Here is a 20,043-nt window from a genome sequence, read left to right as displayed (position 1 = left end):
AACTAAAACTGAAATATAAATAACAAAGAGCTCTGAAATCAAAGGAAGGTAGCTGTCCCATTTAAACCCAAATATTGCACATGCCCTTCTATTGTACTTAGAAATTGCCCATCCTGCCTATGGACTAATTGTGGGTGGGTGGGAGGCAAGGGGAGTTTTGTTCACTTGCATGACAGCCAATACCGTAACTGGTATTTCCAAGTTTAATGACCATAAGATATTAAGCAACTGGTGTTACAGGAGTAGGCTTCAAAGAAGGATTCAGAGTCAAAGTATTCACCGTCTTCAACAGTGTCAGAATTAGCATCCTCCAAGTAAACTTGAGGTCCTGCCTTAACCTCCAGGTTTCTGCTCAGCCAGCTGGTCTGTTCCAGGGAGGAGCCGACAACATTTCCCACTGCTTCAATCATTTTCTGGGCCACTTCCTAAGAGAGAACATTATATTAAAAAAAAATCATCCTGCATACAGAATTTACAAGTCTAATGTGTGGCCTTTCACACAAGCTGTTGAGCCTCACCTGAAGATCCCTCTGATCCTTCTTATTTTCCAAATTAGGATTTCTAGACATGAAGTCATTCAGTATTCTGCAAATTAAATTTAAAAGAAAGCTTTTTTGAAACTGAAATAAAATTACTGCTACACCAGAAGATAGCAACTTTTTAAATTCTAGTGGGCTTCATGGGCAAAGCCACCATTTAATTGACACCAGACCATAATACAGAGGAGCAGAATTTGTCATTTCCATCATGGCTGATTCATTTCCCCTTCAGCCCTATTCTCCTGTCTTCCCCTGTAACCTCTGACACACTTGCTAATCAAGAACTTCTGCTTTAAATATACCCAATAACTTGGCCTCCACAGCCTTCTGTGGCAATAAGTTCCACAGATTCACCATCCTTTGGCTAAAGAATTTCCTCCTCACCTCTTTTCTAAAGGGACATCCTTCCATTACGACGAGGCAGTGCCCTCTGGTTCAAGACTCCCCCATTATAGAAAACATCCACTCCACATCCACTCTACCTAGGACTTTAAAAACTCAATGAGATCACTCCTCATTCTTCTAAATTCCAGCAAGTACAGGTCTAGAGCCATCAATGCTTCTTGCGTGTTAACCCTTTCATTCCCAAGAGCATTCTCGTGAATCTCCTCTGGACCCTCTCCGATTCAAGCACATCCTTTCTTAGATAAAGGGCCCAAAATTGCTCACAATTGTCCAAGTGCTGTTTGGATCAATGCCTTATATCATCTCAGCATTACATTCTTGCTTTTATATTCTAGTCTTCTTGAAATGAATGCTAACATTGCATTTAGTTTCCTTGCCACCACCCATCCCTAATTACCCTTGAGAAGATGGTGAAGAGCTGCCTCCTTGAACTACTACAGTACTTGAAGTGAGAATAGATCCACGATGCTGTTGGCGAAGGAGTTCCAATATTTTTGACCCAGCGGTAGTAGAAACGAAATCAGTGACACACCTCACAGTAGGATGGTGTGTGGCTTGGAGGGCAACTCCCAGCTGCTACTTTTGGTACCCCTGAACTTCTAACTGGTAGAGGTCATAGGCATGTCTAAGGAGTTTTGGTGAGTTGCTGCAGTATGTCTAGCAAGGGATACAAACTGCTCTGCCATGTGGTGATGGAGCAAGTGAATGGTGATAAATGGGCTTGAGATGAGTAATAAAGCAGTCATTATTGAATAGCAGAGCTGACTTGATGGGTCAAATGGCCTAATTCTGCTCCAATTTCTTATCGGGTGCCTATCAAGTAGGCTGCTCTATCATGTAAGGTGCCAAGCTTCTTAAGCATTATTGAAGCTGTGCTCATGAAGGCAGGTGCCTGGTGCTGCTTCACGATCTGTGGGGAAAGAAGGCTCTGTGAAAGCTGTCTCTACATGCAATGACTCATCTGCAAAGAAGCCCGCAAAACAAGAAATGTCACGTGAAACCATTATGGGCTCCAATCCATGCTGTATGGAAATATTCTTCCAATCGTGGGAAACCAAGGCCAAAACAAAATTCGCTCTATTACTGCGAAGACGGCGGAGAGAGATAATAAAATGATGCTGTGCTCTAAAATGGACAGGTTTAAAAATCATAAGACATAGGAGCAAAATTAGGCTATTTGACCTGCCGATTCTGCTTCACCATTCTATCATGGCCGATTTTCCCTCTCAACCCCATTCTCCTGTCTTCCCCATTACATTTGATGCCCTTGCTAACCAAGACCTTCAAACTCCACTTTAAATATACCTAACTACTTGGCCTTCACAGCTGTCTGTGGCAATGAGTTCCACAGATTAACCATCCTCTGGCTAAAGGAAATCCTCCCATCTCCTCTAAATGCACACCCCTTTATTTTGAGGTTGTGCTCTCTGGTGCCAGACTCTCCACTAGGAACATCCTCTTCACATCCACTCTATCTAAGATTTTCAATATTCAATAGGTTTCAGTGAGGACTGCCCCCTCATTCTTTTAAACTCCAGCGAGTACAGGCTCAGAGCCATCAAACACTCCCCTTTCATTGCCAGAATCACTCCCCTAAGCCTCCCCTGGACTGTCTCTTTTGTTATCACCATTAACAAACTGGTCTGATACTTCAAGGAAGAAATTTCACCTTTAAAATTTGCCAAAACAAGGAAGTCCACAGAGAAGATTCAAATAAACAGAAGTGCACTTCCTTACCCAAGTAACAGGAAATGTCCTGGCGGGGCCAAGTTCAACGACACAGATTCTTTTAAGAGGTACAGCAATGACGGGAGAACAACCTGCGGATCAGCAAAGTAAAGCCTGTGACAAAGCACAGTAGTGAAGGTCAGATACGCATATCATTTCATTTCATCTTCAAATCTTTTTTATTATTATTGAAAATCAAAAAAAATACATTAATCAAGTCAACATGTCAATATGTAAAGTAAATTATCAAATAACTGATCAAAGCTAAACAATATATCAGTAAGAAGAAAAAATAAAATGTTAAAACTTTTTTTTGGAAAAAAAGGAAAGAAGAACCCCTAATAACTAAAACAAAAAAAAACCAAAAAAAAAACCATTGGGAACACAACCCCGGAGCTATATGCCATATAAGCTTCCATAAAGTTAAGCATATCATTGAAACAAGAAATAGATTTTACAGCAAGCAGCAAATCTGTCGGGAGTGAATCATTCTTTGAAGTAGTGGGTGAGAGAGTGACATTTTGCAGGGCAGCAAGTCTCGTCAGGATAGAGTTATTTAAGCCAATAAAAAGAAGGGAGGTGTAAGCGGAGCTGCCATTGTTGGAGTGGGGCAGTGTTAAAGTGGTCTGTGTTTGGCTCAATAGGCTTCGGTGAGAACAGGCGAGTCGAGTGCAAAACTCAAAAGGTTTCAGTGAGAAGATACAGGTAACAACGGGCAAGTTTCTTTTTAATTGTTTGTGACTCTATTGTCCTTTGTTCAGTGTCGGCAGGATGGTTAAGGTGGTGGAATGCTCCTCCTGTGAGATGTGGGATTGCAAGATACCTGACGGTCACCCTGATGACCACATCTGCAGTAAGTGTACCAAGCTTCAGCTCCTGGGTGACAAGGTCAAGGAACTGGAGCTGGAGCAGGATGCACTCAGGACCACGCAGGAGGCTGAAAACCTCAGAGATGAAACTTTTACTGAGGTGGTCACACCCAGAGTGCAGACTTCAGATAACAGATGGGTGACCACCTGGAGAAGTGAGGGGAGTAAGCAGTCAATGCAGGGTTCCCCATGGCCATTCCCCACAGCAACAACTCTGCCCCTTAGGACACTGCTGGAAGGACGACATATCAGGGCACAGCAGTCAGGCCAGTAGCATTGTGGCCAGCAGGGAAGGAAAGTCAAGCAGAGCAATACTGATAGGAGACTATAGGGGGACAGACAGAAGATTCTGTGGCTGTGAAAGAGACACCAGGATGGTACGTTGTCTCCCAGGTGCCAGGGTCAGGAATGGCTCAGAGAAGCTGCCGAATATTCTCAAGGGAGAGGGTGAGCAGCCAGAGGTCGCAGTGCACATTGGTATCAAAGACATAGGCAGAAAAGAGAAAAGAGGCCCTGCGCAGTGAGCACGATGGTGGATGCTGCTTTCGTGTGACAGAGCTCTACACAAATGTATTCAACAGTGAGGACAGTTTTACCCACAATGGACTAGGCTGTGTTCACTACTCTTCTTTCCAATATTTTTAATTATAGAGCATTTTTATACAGACTACTTTGCTCAAAGTGCTTTACAATGGGATACAAGAAAACATGAAAATAAAATAAAAGATAAAAAATAACAGCAAACATGAAAATAAAAGACAAAAGGATGTTAGTTAAAAGCAAGGTTAAATGAATAAGTTCTGAGCTGGTGTTTAAAAGTCTCAACTGAGCTTGCATCCCTTATAGTTTTAGGTATTGAGTTCCACAATTTGGGAGCGTAATTCAAAAAAAAATGCTGACCTACCAATTATCTTTTGAGGGAAATTGTTCACATTTAAGATACTGGTGGAAGAAGACCTGAAGCTTGAGCAGGATTATAAAACAAAAAAATACTCTGACGTGTACTCTGGTTCCAGACCATAAACAGCTTTAAAAACAAGAGAATTTTAAAATCAATTCTGAAAGACACAGGAAGCCAATGCAGAGTAGATCAGATGGGAGTGATATGCTCACTCATTCTGGTTTTGGTTAATATTCTAGCAGCAGTTGGAGTTGCAGTTTACCAATAGATTGTTTTGGAAGGCCAGTAAAAAGTGTGTTGCACTGACCTAGTCTATTCAATATAAAGGCTTGAATTAGTTTTTCAGCATCATTACGTGATAGAAACAAACATACCTTTGCAATATTTCTTAAGTGTAAAAGTGCTGCTCTGGCCACTTTCTTTATGTGGGATTTAAAATTCAAATCTGAATCAAGGACAACACCCAGGGTAGTTACTTCTGATTTTACAAGGTGAGCCAGGCTCAAAGTAAAATCTATTATCAGAGTAAATACATGTCACCAATACAACCCTGAGATTCTTTTTCCTGCGGGCATACATAGCAAATTGATAGAACAGTAACTGTAAACAGGATCAATGGACAACAAATCGTGCAAATGCAGACAGAAATAAATAACAAGACACAGTCCTTAAAGTGAGACCCTCGGTTGTGTGCACACCAGAAGCTGAATGAGTGTCGTTATCCCCTTTTGTTCAAGAGCCTGATGGTTGAGGGGTAGTAACTGTTCTTGAACCTGGTGGTGAGAGTCCCGAGGCTCTTGTACCTTCTACCTGGTGGCAGTAGTGGTAAAGGAGCATGGTCCGGGTGGTGAAGATCTTTGATGATGGATGCTGCTTTTCTACAACAATGTTTCCTGGAAATGTGCTGAATGGTTGGCAGGGTTTTACCCCGAATCCACTACCTTTTGTAGTATTTTCCACTCAGAGGAATTAGTATTCTCATATCAGGCCATAATGCATCCAGTCAGTAGACTTTCCACCATACATCTGTAGAAGTTTGCCAAGGTTTTTGATGACATGCCGAATCTCCACAGACTCCTGAGGAAGTAGAGGTGCTCTTGTGCTTTCTTTGCAATTATATTTATACGATGGGTCCAGGACAGGTCCTCTGAGATAGTAACACCCAGGAATTTAAAGTTACTGACCCCTCTCCATCTCTGATCCTTGGATGATTATTGGCTCATGGACCTCTGGTTTCCCTCTCATGATGTCTACAACCTGTTCCTTGGTCTCATTGACAATGAGTGAAAGGTTGTTGTTATTACACCACTCAACCAAGTTTTCCATCTCCCTCTTGAATGCTGATTCATCACCACCTTCGATACAGCCCACAGCAACAAACTTGCATATGGGATTGGAGCTGTAGCCACACAACCATAGGTGTAAAGCAAAAAGAGAAGGGGGCTAGGCACACATCCCTGTGGTGCTACTGTGCAGATGGAGATTGTAGAGATGTTTTTGCTAATCTGAACTGACTGGGGTCTGAAAATGAGGAAATCCATGGTCCAACTGCACAAGAGGGTATTGAGGCCCAAGTCCTGGAGGCTACTGATTAGTTTTGAGGGGATGATGGTGTTCAATGCTGAGCTGCAATCAATAAAGAGCATATGGATGTATGCATCTTTGCTGTTCTGATGTCCCAGAGTTGTGTGAAGAGCCAATGAGATGGCATCTGCTGTGGACCTGTTGCATCAAGAGGCAAATCGGAACGGATCCAAGTCGCCATTCAGACAGGGGCTGATACGCTTCAACACCAGCCTCTCAAAACTCTTCATCACTGTGGATGGAGGTGCCACTGGGCAAATGTCATTGAGACAGGTTACTACGCTCTTCTTGGGCACCAGTACAATTGAAGCCTGCTTGAAGCCACACTGCTGGAGTGAGAGGTTGAACTTATCTATGAAGACACCAGCTGGTTTCTACGTTTACCAAGTAGTTTATCCCTTTTGGCTTTGAGACCAATGTAAAGTATTTCAACTTTAGCATTATTTAGTTTAGGAAATTATTGCTCATCATTTGTTCAACCAAGATATATAACTGTGTGTTATCTGCGTAACTGTGGAGATCACCTGTATTCTCCAATGTTGTCTCCTAAGGGGATCACGTATAAGGATAAGAGTAGGAAACCAAAACAGCTTCTCTGAGCAACACCAAAAGGTACTTTGTATCTCTTAGAAATTGGTCTCCAAGACAGGCAAAACATTTTCTCTCTAAGATATATGAACCAAACCAATGAAGGGCACTACCAAAATGGCCAACCCGGTTCTCAAGGCAATTTAGGAGAATACTGTGATCAATTGTGTCTAAAGCAGCACTTAGATCCAGAAGAATTTGAAATATGACTCTCTTGGCATCTGTGCTGAGCATAAGGCTGCTGACAATCTTAATGAGGTCTGTCTCTATGCTGTGGTTTACTCCAAAACCTGACTGAAACTTCTCAGAAATATTGTTCTCATTCAGAAAGTTGAGCTGATTTAAAATTACTTCAAGAATATTGCCCAGGATGGAGATATATAGGCCTATAGCTAGCTAGTATCTCACTATCAAGGTTTGACTTTTTAACTAGGGGTTTGACATCTGCGGTTTTGAAAGCATCAGAAAAAACTCTTGTTTCAACGGATGTATTAATAATTTTTGTAGGCTTTTCTGTTCAAAGGCATTGATGTTTCCATATTGGTTACTGGAATCAGTCAACGCACCACACATCTATAGAAGTTTGTCAAAGTTTTAGATGACATGCTGAATCTTCACAAACTTCGAAGAAAGTAGAGGCACTGCCATGCTTTCTTCGCAATTGCACTTACGTGAAATGATAACACTGAGGAACTTAAAGATGCTGACCCTCTCTGCCTCGGATCCCTCGATGAGGACTGGCTCATGAACCTGAGTTTCCTCCTCCTGAATTCAGTCATCAGCTCCTTGCTCTTGCTGATATTGAGTGTGAGGTTGTTGTTGTGACACCACTTAGGCAGATTTTCAATCTCCCTCCTATATACTGAGAAGTCACCATCTCTGACCTAGCCAGTGACAGTGATGTCATCAGCAAACTTAAATATGGTGTTGGAGCTGTGCTTAGCCTCACAGTCCTAGGAGTAAGGCAGGGGCCTAAGCACACAACCTTGTGGTGCACCTTTGCTGATAGAGATCGTGGAGGAACTGTTGTTGCCATTCTGAACAGACTGGGGTCTGCAAGTGAGAAAACAGAGGATCCAGTTGCACAAGGAGGTATTGAGGCCTAGCACTTGAAGCTTATTGATTAGCTTTGAGGGGATTAGGTATTGAATGCTGAGCTGTGATCAGTGAAGAGCATTTCAATGTATACACCCTCACTGTCCAGATGTTCCAGGGTTCAATGAACAGCCAACGAAATGGCACCTGCTGTTGACTTGTTGTGACAGTAACAAAATGGAAGGGGTCCAATCGTTTCTTAGACAAGAGTTGATGTGTTTCATCACTACCTTCTCAAAACTCTTCAAAGCTCAAAGTAAATTTATTATCAAAGTACATATATGTCAGCGTACACAACCAAGATCCGTTTTCCTGTGAGCATACTCAACAAATCTATATTATAGTAACTATAGCAGAATCAATGAAAGGTCAACCAGAGTGCAGAAGACAACAAACTGTGTAAATGCAAATATAAATAAATAGCAATAAATAATGAGAACATGAGATAAAAAGTCCTTGAAAGTGAGATCATTGACTGTGGGAACACTTCAATGATGGGGCATGTGCTGCGTGTGGTTAACACATCTTTGTTCAAGAGCCTGATGGTTGAGGGGTAGTAACTGTTCCTTAACCTGGTGGTATGATAGCTTCTGCCTGATAGCTGCAGCGAGAAGACAGCATGACCTGGCCAGTGGGGATCCCTGATAATGCACTGTCTTTTCATACAACAGTGTTTCATGTAGATGTGCTCAATGGTTGGGAGGGTCTTACTCATGATATTCTGGGCCAAATCCACTACTTTTTGGAGGGTTTTCTGTTCAAAGGCATTGGAGTTTCCATACCAGACCATGATGCAGCTAGTCAATATACTCTCCACCACACACCTATAGAAGTCTGTCAAAGGACAGAAACGCAAGAGATTCTGCAGATGCTGAAAATCCAGAATAACACACACAAAATGCTGGAGGAACTAGATACCATGGTAGTGTAGCAGTTTGAAAGATGATATTATAGCTCAGGGCATCGGAGCTTGGAGTTCAATTCCGGCAGCACCTGTAAGGAGTTTGTATGGTTCTCCCCATGACCACATGGGTTTCCTCCAGGTGCTCCAGTTTCCTCCCACAGTCCAAAGATGTACCAGTTAATAGGTTAATTGGTCATTGTAAGTTGTCTTTTGTCATTAGGCTCGGGTTAAACAGGTGGGCTGCTGGGCAGTGCAGTTCATTAGGCTGAAAGGGCCTGTTTTGTGCTGTCTTGCTAATTAAACAAGTAAACTATCAAGCTTGCAGCAGGATCTGTACCAGCTGGAAAAGTGGCCTGAAAATTGGCAAATGGAATTCAATGCAGACAAGTACGAGGAGGTGCATTTTAGGAGGACCAACCAGAGTAGGTCTTACACACTGAATGGGAGGGCACGAAGGGATCTGGGAATGGAGATCCTGAATTCCTTAAAAATGACGTCACAGGTAGATAGGGTCATAAAGAATGCTTTTGGTACATTGGCCTTCATAAATCAACATACTATGTACAGGAATTGGGATTTTATGTTGAAGTTACACAAGATGTTGATGAGGCCTAATTTGGAGCACTGTGTGCAGTTTTGGTCGCCTACCTACAGGAAAGATATCAACAAAATTGAAAGAGTGCAGAGAAAATTCACAAAGATGTAGCTGGGTCTGGAGGTCCTGAGTTATAGGGACAGGTTGAAGAGGTTAGAACTTTATTCCCAAAAACATAGAAGATTGACAGTGGAGATTTGACAGAGGTATACAAAATTATGTGTGGTATAGGTAGGGTAAATACAAGGACTTTTTCACTGACATTGGGGGAGACTACAACTAGAGGTCATGGATTAAGGTTGAAAGGTGAAATTTTTAAGGGGAACATGAGGGGAAACTTCTTCATTCAGAGGCTACTGAGAGTATGGAACAAGCTACCAGTGCAAGTGGTGGATGTGGGTTCAATTTTAACATTTAAGAAAAGTTTGGATAGTTACATAGATAAGATGGAAATGGGGGGCTATGGTCCCGGTGCAGGTTGATAGGAGTAGGCAGATTAATGATTCAGCATGGACTAGGTGGGTTGAATACGGCTATTTCTGTGCTGTCGTGTAATCTAAGTGTGCGAGATATCATTTGACGCTGCAAGGGATTGTTCAATGTGGAGAGCCATGATCGCCCAAGTGTGTAACACACAAAGCACATGAAGAACAGGAAGTATACTATATCTCTGTGGCTCCAAAGGTTTCCCTGAAAACCTTGTTCAATCATTTTGTGTTGTTACATTACCTTGTGCAGTTAGTAAAATCTCCCCAAATTATTTCAATAACTCTTTCATGTTATTGTTGCATCTTCTCTTAAAGTATATACATGAAGCTTTCTGAAAGATATTTACCTTTGAAGTAATGCAAAACTGAACTGCAGCATTGGGATATCAACCAAAGTTGGCTTCTGAAAAAAAAAATTGACAAATTCTTCAACTTCAATTGCATTTCAACACATCAGCCAGTTGCACCATTAGAATGAATCAAGAGCTTTGTGTCCATGAATAAGTGCACCACATAATTATGATACAAGACCATAAGATTTAGGACCATATGATATAGAAGCAGATTTAGGCCATCTGGCCCATTGAGGCTGCTCTGTCATTTCATCATGGCTGATCCATTTTCCCTCCCAGTCCCAATCTCCTACCTTCTCCTTATATCCCGTCATGCACTGACTAATTAAGAATCTATCAACCTATGCTTAAAATAAACACAGCGATTTAGGCTCCACAGCCATCCGCGGGAATGAATTCCACAGATTCACCACTCTTTGGCTAAATAAATTCCTCTTAACTCCTGTCTTAGACACCCCCCCCCCCATGGGAAACATCCTCTCCACATCCACTCTATTTGATAAGTTTCAATAAGGTCACCCTCATTTTTTTCAACTCCAGTGAATACAGGACCAGAGCCATCAATGCTCCTCATATAACAAGCCTTTCAATCTCAGAATTATTTTCTTGAACCTCCGTTGAACCCTCTCCAATGTCAGCACACCCTTGCTTGGGTAAGCAGACTAGATGGGCCAAATTGCCCTATTCTGCTCCTATATCTCATGGTAAGGGGCCCAAAACTGCTGACAATACTCCAAGTGAGGCCTCATCTTTGCTTTATAAAGCCTCAAACATTACATTCTTACTTTTATATTCTAGTCTTCTTGAAATGAATGCTAACATTGTATTTGCCTGCTTCACCACTGACTCAAACTGCAAATTAACCTTTAGTGAATTCCGCATGAGGACTCACAAGTCCCTTTGCTCCTCAGATTTTAGATTTTCTCTCCATTTAGAAAATAAGCCTATGTTTTTATTTTTTCTGTCAAAGTGCATAACTATACACTTCTCAACACTGTTTTCCATCTGCCACTTTGCCCATTCTCCTCGTCTAAGTCCTTCTGTAGCCTCTCTACTTCCTCAAAATTACCTACCCCTCCACCTATCTTCGTATTATCCACAAACCTGGCCACAAAGCCATCAATCCCATCACCCAAGTCATTGACATATAACATAGAAAGAATCAGTACCACCACAAGACCCCTGTGGAACACCTCTAGTCACTGGCAGCCAACCAGAAGAGGTTGTCTCTATTCCCACACTTTGCTTCCTGCTAATCAGCCACTGCTTTATCCACGCTAAAACCTTTCCTGTAGTATCATGGGCTCCTAACTGGTTAAGCAGCCTCATGTGTGGCACCTTGTCAAAGGCCTTCTGAAAATCCAAGTACACAACATCCACCGACTCTCCTTTGTCTATCCATCTCGTTGGATTGAAAGGGCCCATTTCCATGCTGTATCTTTAAATAAAAGTGACAACATTTCCACAGCAACAGTTCCACTAGTATCACTCTGCAAAAGCTGAGACGAGTAGCTTGCAGTCCCATCCCAAATCCATATCAAACATCCAAACCTACTAAACAATAAATGCGAGACCAACTGCTTGGAGCTATACTTGCATCAAAGTCAGGCCAGAACTTCATAAATTACCTCTTCCCCCTTGGTTTGGGGTGGCTTTTTGACAACCTCCCTTATCAGCTGTAATATGCTGTCAGTGTTGAGTGTTTCCAGTGCTTGGACTAGCCCTACCAACGTCAGCTGAGCTTCACCAGCTACCGGCAAAACCTGCGAAGACAAGGATGAAAAGAGCCTTCAATGTATAATCCATACCCCTGGCAAAATGCCGCAGTTACATACACAAAATATTTTAATGGCCTTTTTCAACACCAGAAGTTCTTCCAACACAAGCAGATAGGACAGTTAAAAAGGAGTAATGCATAATCACCTTCATTACTCGGATATTGAGCACAAATTGGCAGCCCGTGCTGCCGCTGTATAAAACTGGATATCACATACAGAATGCTGGAGAAAATCAGCAGGTTAGGCAGCATCTATGGAAGGGAATAAACAGTGAATGTTTTGGCCCAAAATATCAACTGTTTATTCCTCTCCACAGATACAGCCTGACAGAAGCTCGTCCAGCACAGTGTGTGCATTGCTCATGACTTCCAGCATCCAGAGAACCTCTTGTGTTTCTAACTCCGGAGTGTTGTGTACAGTTCTGGCTGCCACACTACAGGAACGATGTGAAGTCTTTGAAAGAGGTTCCCCAGGATGTTACCTAGATTGGAAAGTATTAGCTACTAGGAGAGATTAGAAAAACTTAGAATGCCTTTTCCTAGATCAGCAGAGAGGCAGCTCAATAGAAGTATATAAAATTATGGAAGACACAGATAGGGTAGACGTCAGAGTCTTTCTACAAGGATGAAGATGAAAATACAAAATAGAGTGGGACATAGCTTGAGATAAGAGGGGACACAGATTTGTGTTGTCAAATACAGAAGGTGTTGGTGCTGGACACTTGGGCTGTCCCCAGCGCATCACAAAATTGCCGCAAAATAACGCATTTCATTGTATGTTTTTATGTATCACCATCATCATTCTGCGGCGTGTTGTATGACGTGGGCAATTACAGTCAACATGACCATGACAGTTCTTGGAAAAATGTTTCTAAAGAAGTGGTTTGCCATTGCTTTCTTCTGGGCAGTGTCTTTACAAGACGGGTGACCCCAGCCATTATCAACACTCTTCAGAGATTGTCTGCCTGGTGTCAGTGGTCGCACAACCAGGACTTGTGATCTGCACCAGCTGCTCTTACGACCATCCACCCCCTGCCCTTTTAGATTGACGTGACCCTGATCAGGGAGGTAAGCAGGTGTTACGCCTTGCCCAGGGGTAACCTGCAGGCTAGCGGAGGGAAGGAACGCCTTACACCTCCTTTGGTAGAGACGAATCTCCAGCCTGCTACCCCTATTCCATGTACGTGACAAATAAAGCAAATCTTTAAAAAAAAACTTGAACACGATATTCCAGATCCATGAGGAATAAAAAATACAATAAATACAAGAGCAATTCTGTAAAACAATGTACAAGTAACTGTTATGCACATAAACTGATTTATTAACAAAGTCTATGAATGAACAGTATATAATAGCTGTTTGTACATTTAAGTTTTATAAGATTACTTTTAAAAGATTTCCCTAAAGTTGCAGAGACTTTAAAACTAAAAAAAGTTAAAGAGTTTTTTTTGAAGAAGAATTACTCTGTACAAGACAATCTATCTAGAACTACATAGTATTTAAGAGATGACTGGAAAAACGGCGAACCAGTAGGCAGGATGATTCTGGACTCAATGACAGTCGAGAACGAAATTAAAGCTGAAACCTTGCGACAAAGTCTCGAGTGATTAGCCTTGGTCCGTACCTTACTTTGGTTCACTTTCTTGCTGCTTTTCCTCTTGTTCCACACTGTTGCTACGGCTGCCATCAGGTGAATGCCCATCTGAGCAGCAAATGGGTTAAGAAGGTCCAGAATTTTCTGCCTCAGTGTCTTAAAATAGACAATCAAGGTTATTTTTAAAGTGGCTTAAAACACAATTTTCCCCAACTTTTCACAGCCCATTCATTCAGACTAATCCTCATCTCAAAGGATAACCCAGCATAACCATTGGTGTCAAAATGTGTGTTGACACTTGCTTGCTGGCCCCAGCATATAAAACCATGAAATACAGGAGCAGAATGAGGCCATTTGACCCATCGAGTCTGCTCTGTAATTTCATCATGGCTGATCTATTTGCCCTCTCAGCCACAATCTCCTGCCTTCACCCTGTATACAAGACCTAGATAGTGCTGGCCGCTGGTGCAAACAATGCATTTCAAATCTGTATGTTTCAATGAAGGCGTGGTAAATAAAGCTGAATCTGAATCACAAAGCAAAAGCTCCCCATAAAACTGAACAAAACTTCTATTCATATTGCAAAAAAACAAACAGGGACTTATTACACACTGTAGGTCAAGGTTTAAACGCCAGATCGTCCGAAGAATGCACTGTACAACTCAAAAGGATCCTAATTTTGGAACTATTTTTGTATTCAGGCTCAGCTACAAATAGTCACCTAGTCCAAGACAAAGTCCGCTTGAAGCTTGAAGCATGATAAGACTGCCTTGGATTTTAGAGACAGCAGAGTTTGTGGCCCAAATTATTCAGGATGTTTGGATATATTTTGTTTTATTTAGAGATACAGCTCAGAACATATTCTTCTGGCCCAATGAGTCACACTGCCCAGCAACCCAACTATTTAACCCTAGCCAGTTAATCCACTAACCAGTACATCTTTGGACTGTGGGAAGAAACCGGAGCTCTCGGAGGAAGCCCACGTATTCACAGGTAGAACATACAAACTCCTTACAACTAACACCGGAATTGAACTCCAAACTCCGACACCTCGAGCTGTAATGGCGTCACACTAACCACTACGCTATCACGGTGGCCCACTGAATATTGTGGGATGCCATTCAGCCCATTGAGTCTATGCCAACCCTATGTACAGCAATCCTGCTAAACCTTTCCCATAACATATAGATTATGATACAGAAGGGTTCATCCAGCCAAATATTCCCATTGCTCCATCTCCCCAACTTATTTCCCTGTAACCCTAGTCATTAATTAGATAATACTTTATTACCTATTTATTTATAATTATATTCAGTTTTCTTTTTATATTTGCACAGTTTGTCATTTTTGGTTGTCCATCTTTGCATGTGGTTATTTTATTGATTCTATTTTGTTTCTTTGTATCTACTGGGAATGCCGGCAAGAAAATGAATCTCAGAGTAACATATGATGACATATATGTGCTTCGATAATAAATTTCCTTTGAACACACTACTCATCAGCTCTCACTTGGCCACTTCTCTCCATGAGGAATGATTTCACAACGGCCAATTAACCTATCAGTACGCCTATGCAAATCCGAGAGAAAAGAGGAGCACCTGGGCAAACCCCAGACAGTCAAAGGGAGAATGTGAAACTCCACAAAGACAGCACTGGGGGTCAATGTCAAATCCAGGTCACTGGAGCTGAGAGATAACAGCACAAACTATTCTTGCTCTCACCTCCTCCGACCGACCGCCCGACCCTCCCCCACCAAATGGATAACAAACTTGCCTTTGAACATCTCTGATTAAATTAGTTTCCACCAAGTCTGTGACTGTACCCTCTGCAAAGTAAAAGTTTTTCCTGCATCTCCCATTTCCTCTCACGGTGACAAGTTGCTACATACCTTTGTCGACTTGAAGTAAACTGAAGATGAGCCCTTCGTGGTATTGAGTAAGTTCATGGGTTTTCTCTGGGATTCCTCCCGCTGGATGATTCCCCAGAGGAGAGACATGGAGTCGATGATTAATGGCAGTTCTTCCAGGATGGCATTCTTGGCATTCTTCAGGCTTGTGGAATCACCCAAGGTGGCAGACTAGTACAGGAAGAAAAGCAACTTTGTTACAGTTGATGAATGCAGTGTTAGAGACACACAGCCCTCACAAAAGCATAAGCACATCTTAAATCACTTCAGACCAGGGGTTAGAAAAGGAGTCCATTTATAAGTTGTCCCCCCCCATCCCAAAGTACCTTTCACCAAAATTTTATTTCAGATTTCTAACATAAGAGTCAGATCATTTTTTAAAAATGAGGAGTGAGACCTTCGTTACCTCATGTATCTAGTATTTGTGTTAAACTTTCCCTATTCTGATCTATCAGGGTAAATTCTGAATAAACTTCCACCACTCTAGACAACAAAGAACCGTAGCCCCGACCTCAGGAGAACATGGACAGAACGCTAATATCTTCCTTAAACATGTCCTGGTCAAGGACGTCGATTAGCTGTTAAGTTAAAGACAGTTCTGTGAAACTTGTACCTAGCTTAAGAATGTTTATCCCATTTCATTCAGGTCCCTCAAAACCCAGCAGACTACCAACTTATGGGGAAGTGCACCATAGAAACAAGCCCTCCAACCCACTGAGTCCACAATATCAACCACCCATTTACACTCATTCCGCAGTAATCTTGTTCCCCTTGCATTCTATCCTCAGATTCTACCAACACACATCAAAGTTGCTGGTGAACGCAGAAGGCCAGGCAGCATCTCTAGGAAGAGGTACAGTCGACGTTTCGGGCCGAGACCCTTTGTCAGGACTAACTGAAAGAAGAGCTAGTAAGAGATTTGAAAGTGGGAGGGGGAGGGGGAGATCCAAAATGATAGGAGAAGACAGGAGGGGGAGGGATGGAGCCAAGAGCTGGACAGTTCATTGGCAAAAGGGATTATGAGAGGATCATGGGACAGGAGGCCCAGGGAGAAGGAAAAAGGGAGGAGGGGAAAAACCCAGAAGATGGGCAAAGGGTATAGTGAGAGGGACAGAGGGAGAAAAAGGAGAGAGAGAGAAAGAATGTGTGTATATAAATAAATAATGGATGAGGTACAAGGGGGAGGTGGGGCATTAGCCGAGGTTTGAGAAGTCAATGTTCATGCTATCAGGTTGGAGGCTACCCAGACGGAATACAAGGTGTTGTTCCTCCAACCTGAGTTACTTCATCTTTACAGTAGAGGAGGCTGTGGATAGACATATAATGTGTGGCCGTGGCCCCACATTTTAATTCCACGTCCCATTCCCATATGTCTATCCACGGCCTCCTCTACCATAAAGATGAAGCCACACTCAGGTTGGAGGAACAACACCTTATATTCCATCTGGGTAGCCTCCAACCTGATGGTATGAACATTGACTTCTCAAACTTCTGCTAATACCCCACCTCCCCCCCATACCCCATTCATTATTTATTTATATACACACACACACACACACACACACACACACACACACACACACACACACATTCTTTCTCTCTCTCTCCTTTTTCTCCCTCTGTCCCTCTGACTATACCCCTTGCCCATCTTCTGTTTTTCTCCCCCTCTCCCCTTTTCTTTCTCCCTGGGCCTCCTGTCCCATGATCCTCTCATATCCCTTTTGCCAATCACCTGTCCAGCTCTTGGCTCCATCCCTCCCCCTCCTGTCTTCTCCTATCATTTCAGATCTCCCCTCCCCCTCTCAAATCTGTTACTAGTTCTTCCTTCAGTTAGTCCTGATGAAGGGTCTCGGCCCGAAACGTCGACTGTACCTCTTCCTAGAGATGCTGCCTGGTCTGCTGCATTCACCTGCAACTTTGATGTGTGTTGCTTGAATTTCCAGCATCTACAGAATTCCTCGTGTTTGCATTCTCAGACGTTACCATTTGGTTACACACTACAGCAGGGGTGGGGAGCCTCTTAAAGAGTGTGTGCACAAATTGGCAACAATCTCCTAAAACAATTCTCTCAGATGCCATGGTATTTCAGAGGAGAAATGATCATTGATAACAATAATAATCATGGACTTTAAGGGAGGTAGATGAGTCCTGTTAGCTATTTACATATAGTTACTGAAATACAATAAATTAATCAAAATACTATTTATAGAAGTGCAACAGATTGAAATAAATGAAGCATTTTAGAAAACCCATTTTTTTTTGTTTTTTGTGTTTATTTACGTATTTATTGAGAGAGTAATTGCAAAGCAGGTCCCTCTGGCTCATGCTACCCCATGATCCCCCAACTTTCTTTTTTGGCATGTGCCTGCATGCGTGCAAGTTTGTACGTGCGCATCTGTGCATATGCGTCTGTGCCTCCGTGCGTGTGTCCGTTATGATGTCTTTTTCATGGCTTTTACAAGCTGCTGAGCGAGAGAGAGAGAGACTGTGTGGCACGCCACTCCCCACACAGACATTTTCGCAGTATTTTCCCTCTTTTTTTATTCTACGAGGTCGAGTTGCGATCTCAACACTCAACCCGGCACGGATGGAAAGCGTACTCGGGGGCAGATCCAACTAGTTTCGAACACGGGAACCTCCGCTCCTGGGTCCACCGCCAATGTCGTTATGCCACCAGCTGGCCCACGCGATCCAACTTAATGCCAGCTGAATCACACGACAATTCACCAATTAACCTACCAACTGGTAGGTCTTCGGGCTGAGGGAGGAAACCAGAGCAGCCGGAGGTAACCCAAGCGGTCACGGGGGGTAATGTACAAACTCCTTACACGCAGCAGCAGGAAATGAGCCCGGGTCACTCGTACCGTAAAGCATTGTGCTAACCACTACGCTACCATACCGTAGTAGATGGTACAATTTCTAAAAAGTATTTTAATTGTTATCGCCAAGCCAGCGTGAGACGGTTTCCTGTGAAAACATCCCGCTACTCTTGGGTTGTAAAAATTATCATTCCTTGGTTCATTCGGCAGCAAAGGTAACCACTGATAACCATGCATCTTTGTATTATGGTCAGGTTCAAAGAATCCAGGTTCGACACTTCATCTTGTGCCACCTTGGTCACGCGTGCCATAAGGGTTTCAGCCCGAAACATCAACTGTTTATTCTCTTCCATAGATGCTGCCTTACCTACTGAGTTCCTCCAGCATCTTGCGTGTGTTGCTCAAGAATTCCAGCATCTACAGAATCTCTTGTGTTAATGACACCTAACCTAGGGCTTGTTGTAGAGAGCTACAAGTCACATTGAAAAGGATTAACCTGGACATAGAGCCTACTGCAATAAAACAGTGCCTTAGGTCCATCTAGCTCACGCTGAACTACTAATCTCCATACCCTCCCATCCATGTACCTGCCCATGATATCAATGCTTAGATCATAAATATAGCCAGCTCCCTAACTTCTGCTTATGGAATGCATTTTTATGTGCAGTTTCTATCAGCAAATTATTGCCCACTGTTTTCACTGTGGATGGAAGCAGAGATCAGAGAGATGATAAGCAAACTTCACACAGCACTCTGACACCTGAGGGTCCAAATCAACTGGAGAAGTGGGGTTATAGTGGAAGGAAAAGCAAAATAAAACAGAAAGTGCTGAAAATGCACAGTAGGTCAGGCAGCATCTGTGGACAGAGAAACATTTCAAGTTGGGCCCTTCATTTGAAATGGGAAAACAAGAAAACATTGTTGTTGCGTGAATGAAATCACTGGAGAGAGTTACTGGTAGATACAAAGCAGCTTCTTTATTCGACAAAACAATATATAGCAGGCATCATATGGAGACACTTTTGGTGGAAAGGTCTGCTGGCCCAACATGGGGCTCGATATTTATTTGCTAAACACAAAGGACAATTCTGTATTTACAAAGTATAGACGATGCTTTCTTTTGAAGCAACATACTTCACACCTTCTGATTCGCATCCAACCCACAGATGCCAGCAGTTCTGTGAACTAGGATTCACAGCTTCCAGGAATGCATTGTTCCAAATTAAATCTACAAAATATTTTCAAGGAACAGAAGACTGGTAGCCAAAGCCATTTGCTAAATGTAAATGACCTAAACCCAAAAATCACTCTAACACACAAACATTAGAAAGTCTGCAGATGCTGGATATCCAAAGCTACCCACATGAGAAGCTGGATGAACTCAGATGGTCAAGCAGCATCTATGGAAAAGAGTAAACCGCCGTCGTTTCAGGCCAAGACCCTTCTTCAACAAGTAAACACATTGGCTTTGAACACGAAGCCAGGATGACTCTCATGTTTACCGAGCAGTTTGGTACTTTAATTAATTAATTTTATTTTATTTAGAGATACAGCATGGAACAGGCCCTTCCGCACTGTCTAGCAACCCACCTATTTAACCCCAGCCTAATCACACGATGATTTACAATGACCAATTAACCAGTACGTCTTTGGACTATGAGAGGAAACCAGAGCACCCGGAGGAAACCCACGCAGTTCACGGCAGAATGTGCAAACTCCTTACATACAGCTACGCTAAACGGGGGCTTGGAGAGAAAGAAAACAAGTAATGGGAGGTAGTAAATCTATAAAACGCTACTCAAAGCTGTGGCGGGAACACAAAACTAAAAGCAGAATGCTGGAAATTTTCAGCAGTGTATCAGAAACATTCCTTTTACCCTACCCATTCCTCCCTCACT

At 42.6% G+C, this 20,043-nt stretch overlaps 1 protein-coding gene across 10 annotated transcripts in view; it reads right to left on the bottom strand.

The window, feature by feature from the left end:
- dop1b (DOP1 leucine zipper like protein B) overlaps positions 1–20,043 on the bottom strand; it is a 193,950-nt gene that overhangs the window by 46,359 nt on the left and 127,548 nt on the right. For all 10 annotated transcript variants that reach the window (XM_072259926.1, XM_072259923.1, XM_072259925.1 and 7 more), the window contains 7 exons: positions 15,309–15,497; positions 13,451–13,576; positions 11,678–11,812; positions 10,044–10,099; positions 2,682–2,786; positions 519–585; positions 281–425 (listed from right to left, as the gene is read on the bottom strand). In XM_072259926.1, coding sequence (XP_072116027.1) covers positions 281–425; positions 519–585; positions 2,682–2,786; positions 10,044–10,099; positions 11,678–11,812; positions 13,451–13,576; positions 15,309–15,497 — 823 coding nt within the window. The remainder of the gene's footprint in view (positions 1–280; positions 426–518; positions 586–2,681; positions 2,787–10,043; positions 10,100–11,677; positions 11,813–13,450; positions 13,577–15,308; positions 15,498–20,043) is intronic.

This window comes from Mobula birostris, chromosome 6, assembly GCF_030028105.1.
Source record: "Mobula birostris isolate sMobBir1 chromosome 6, sMobBir1.hap1, whole genome shotgun sequence".
NCBI lineage: Eukaryota > Metazoa > Chordata > Chondrichthyes > Myliobatiformes > Myliobatidae > Mobula > Mobula birostris.
This window is presented reverse-complemented; position numbering and strand designations above follow the sequence as displayed.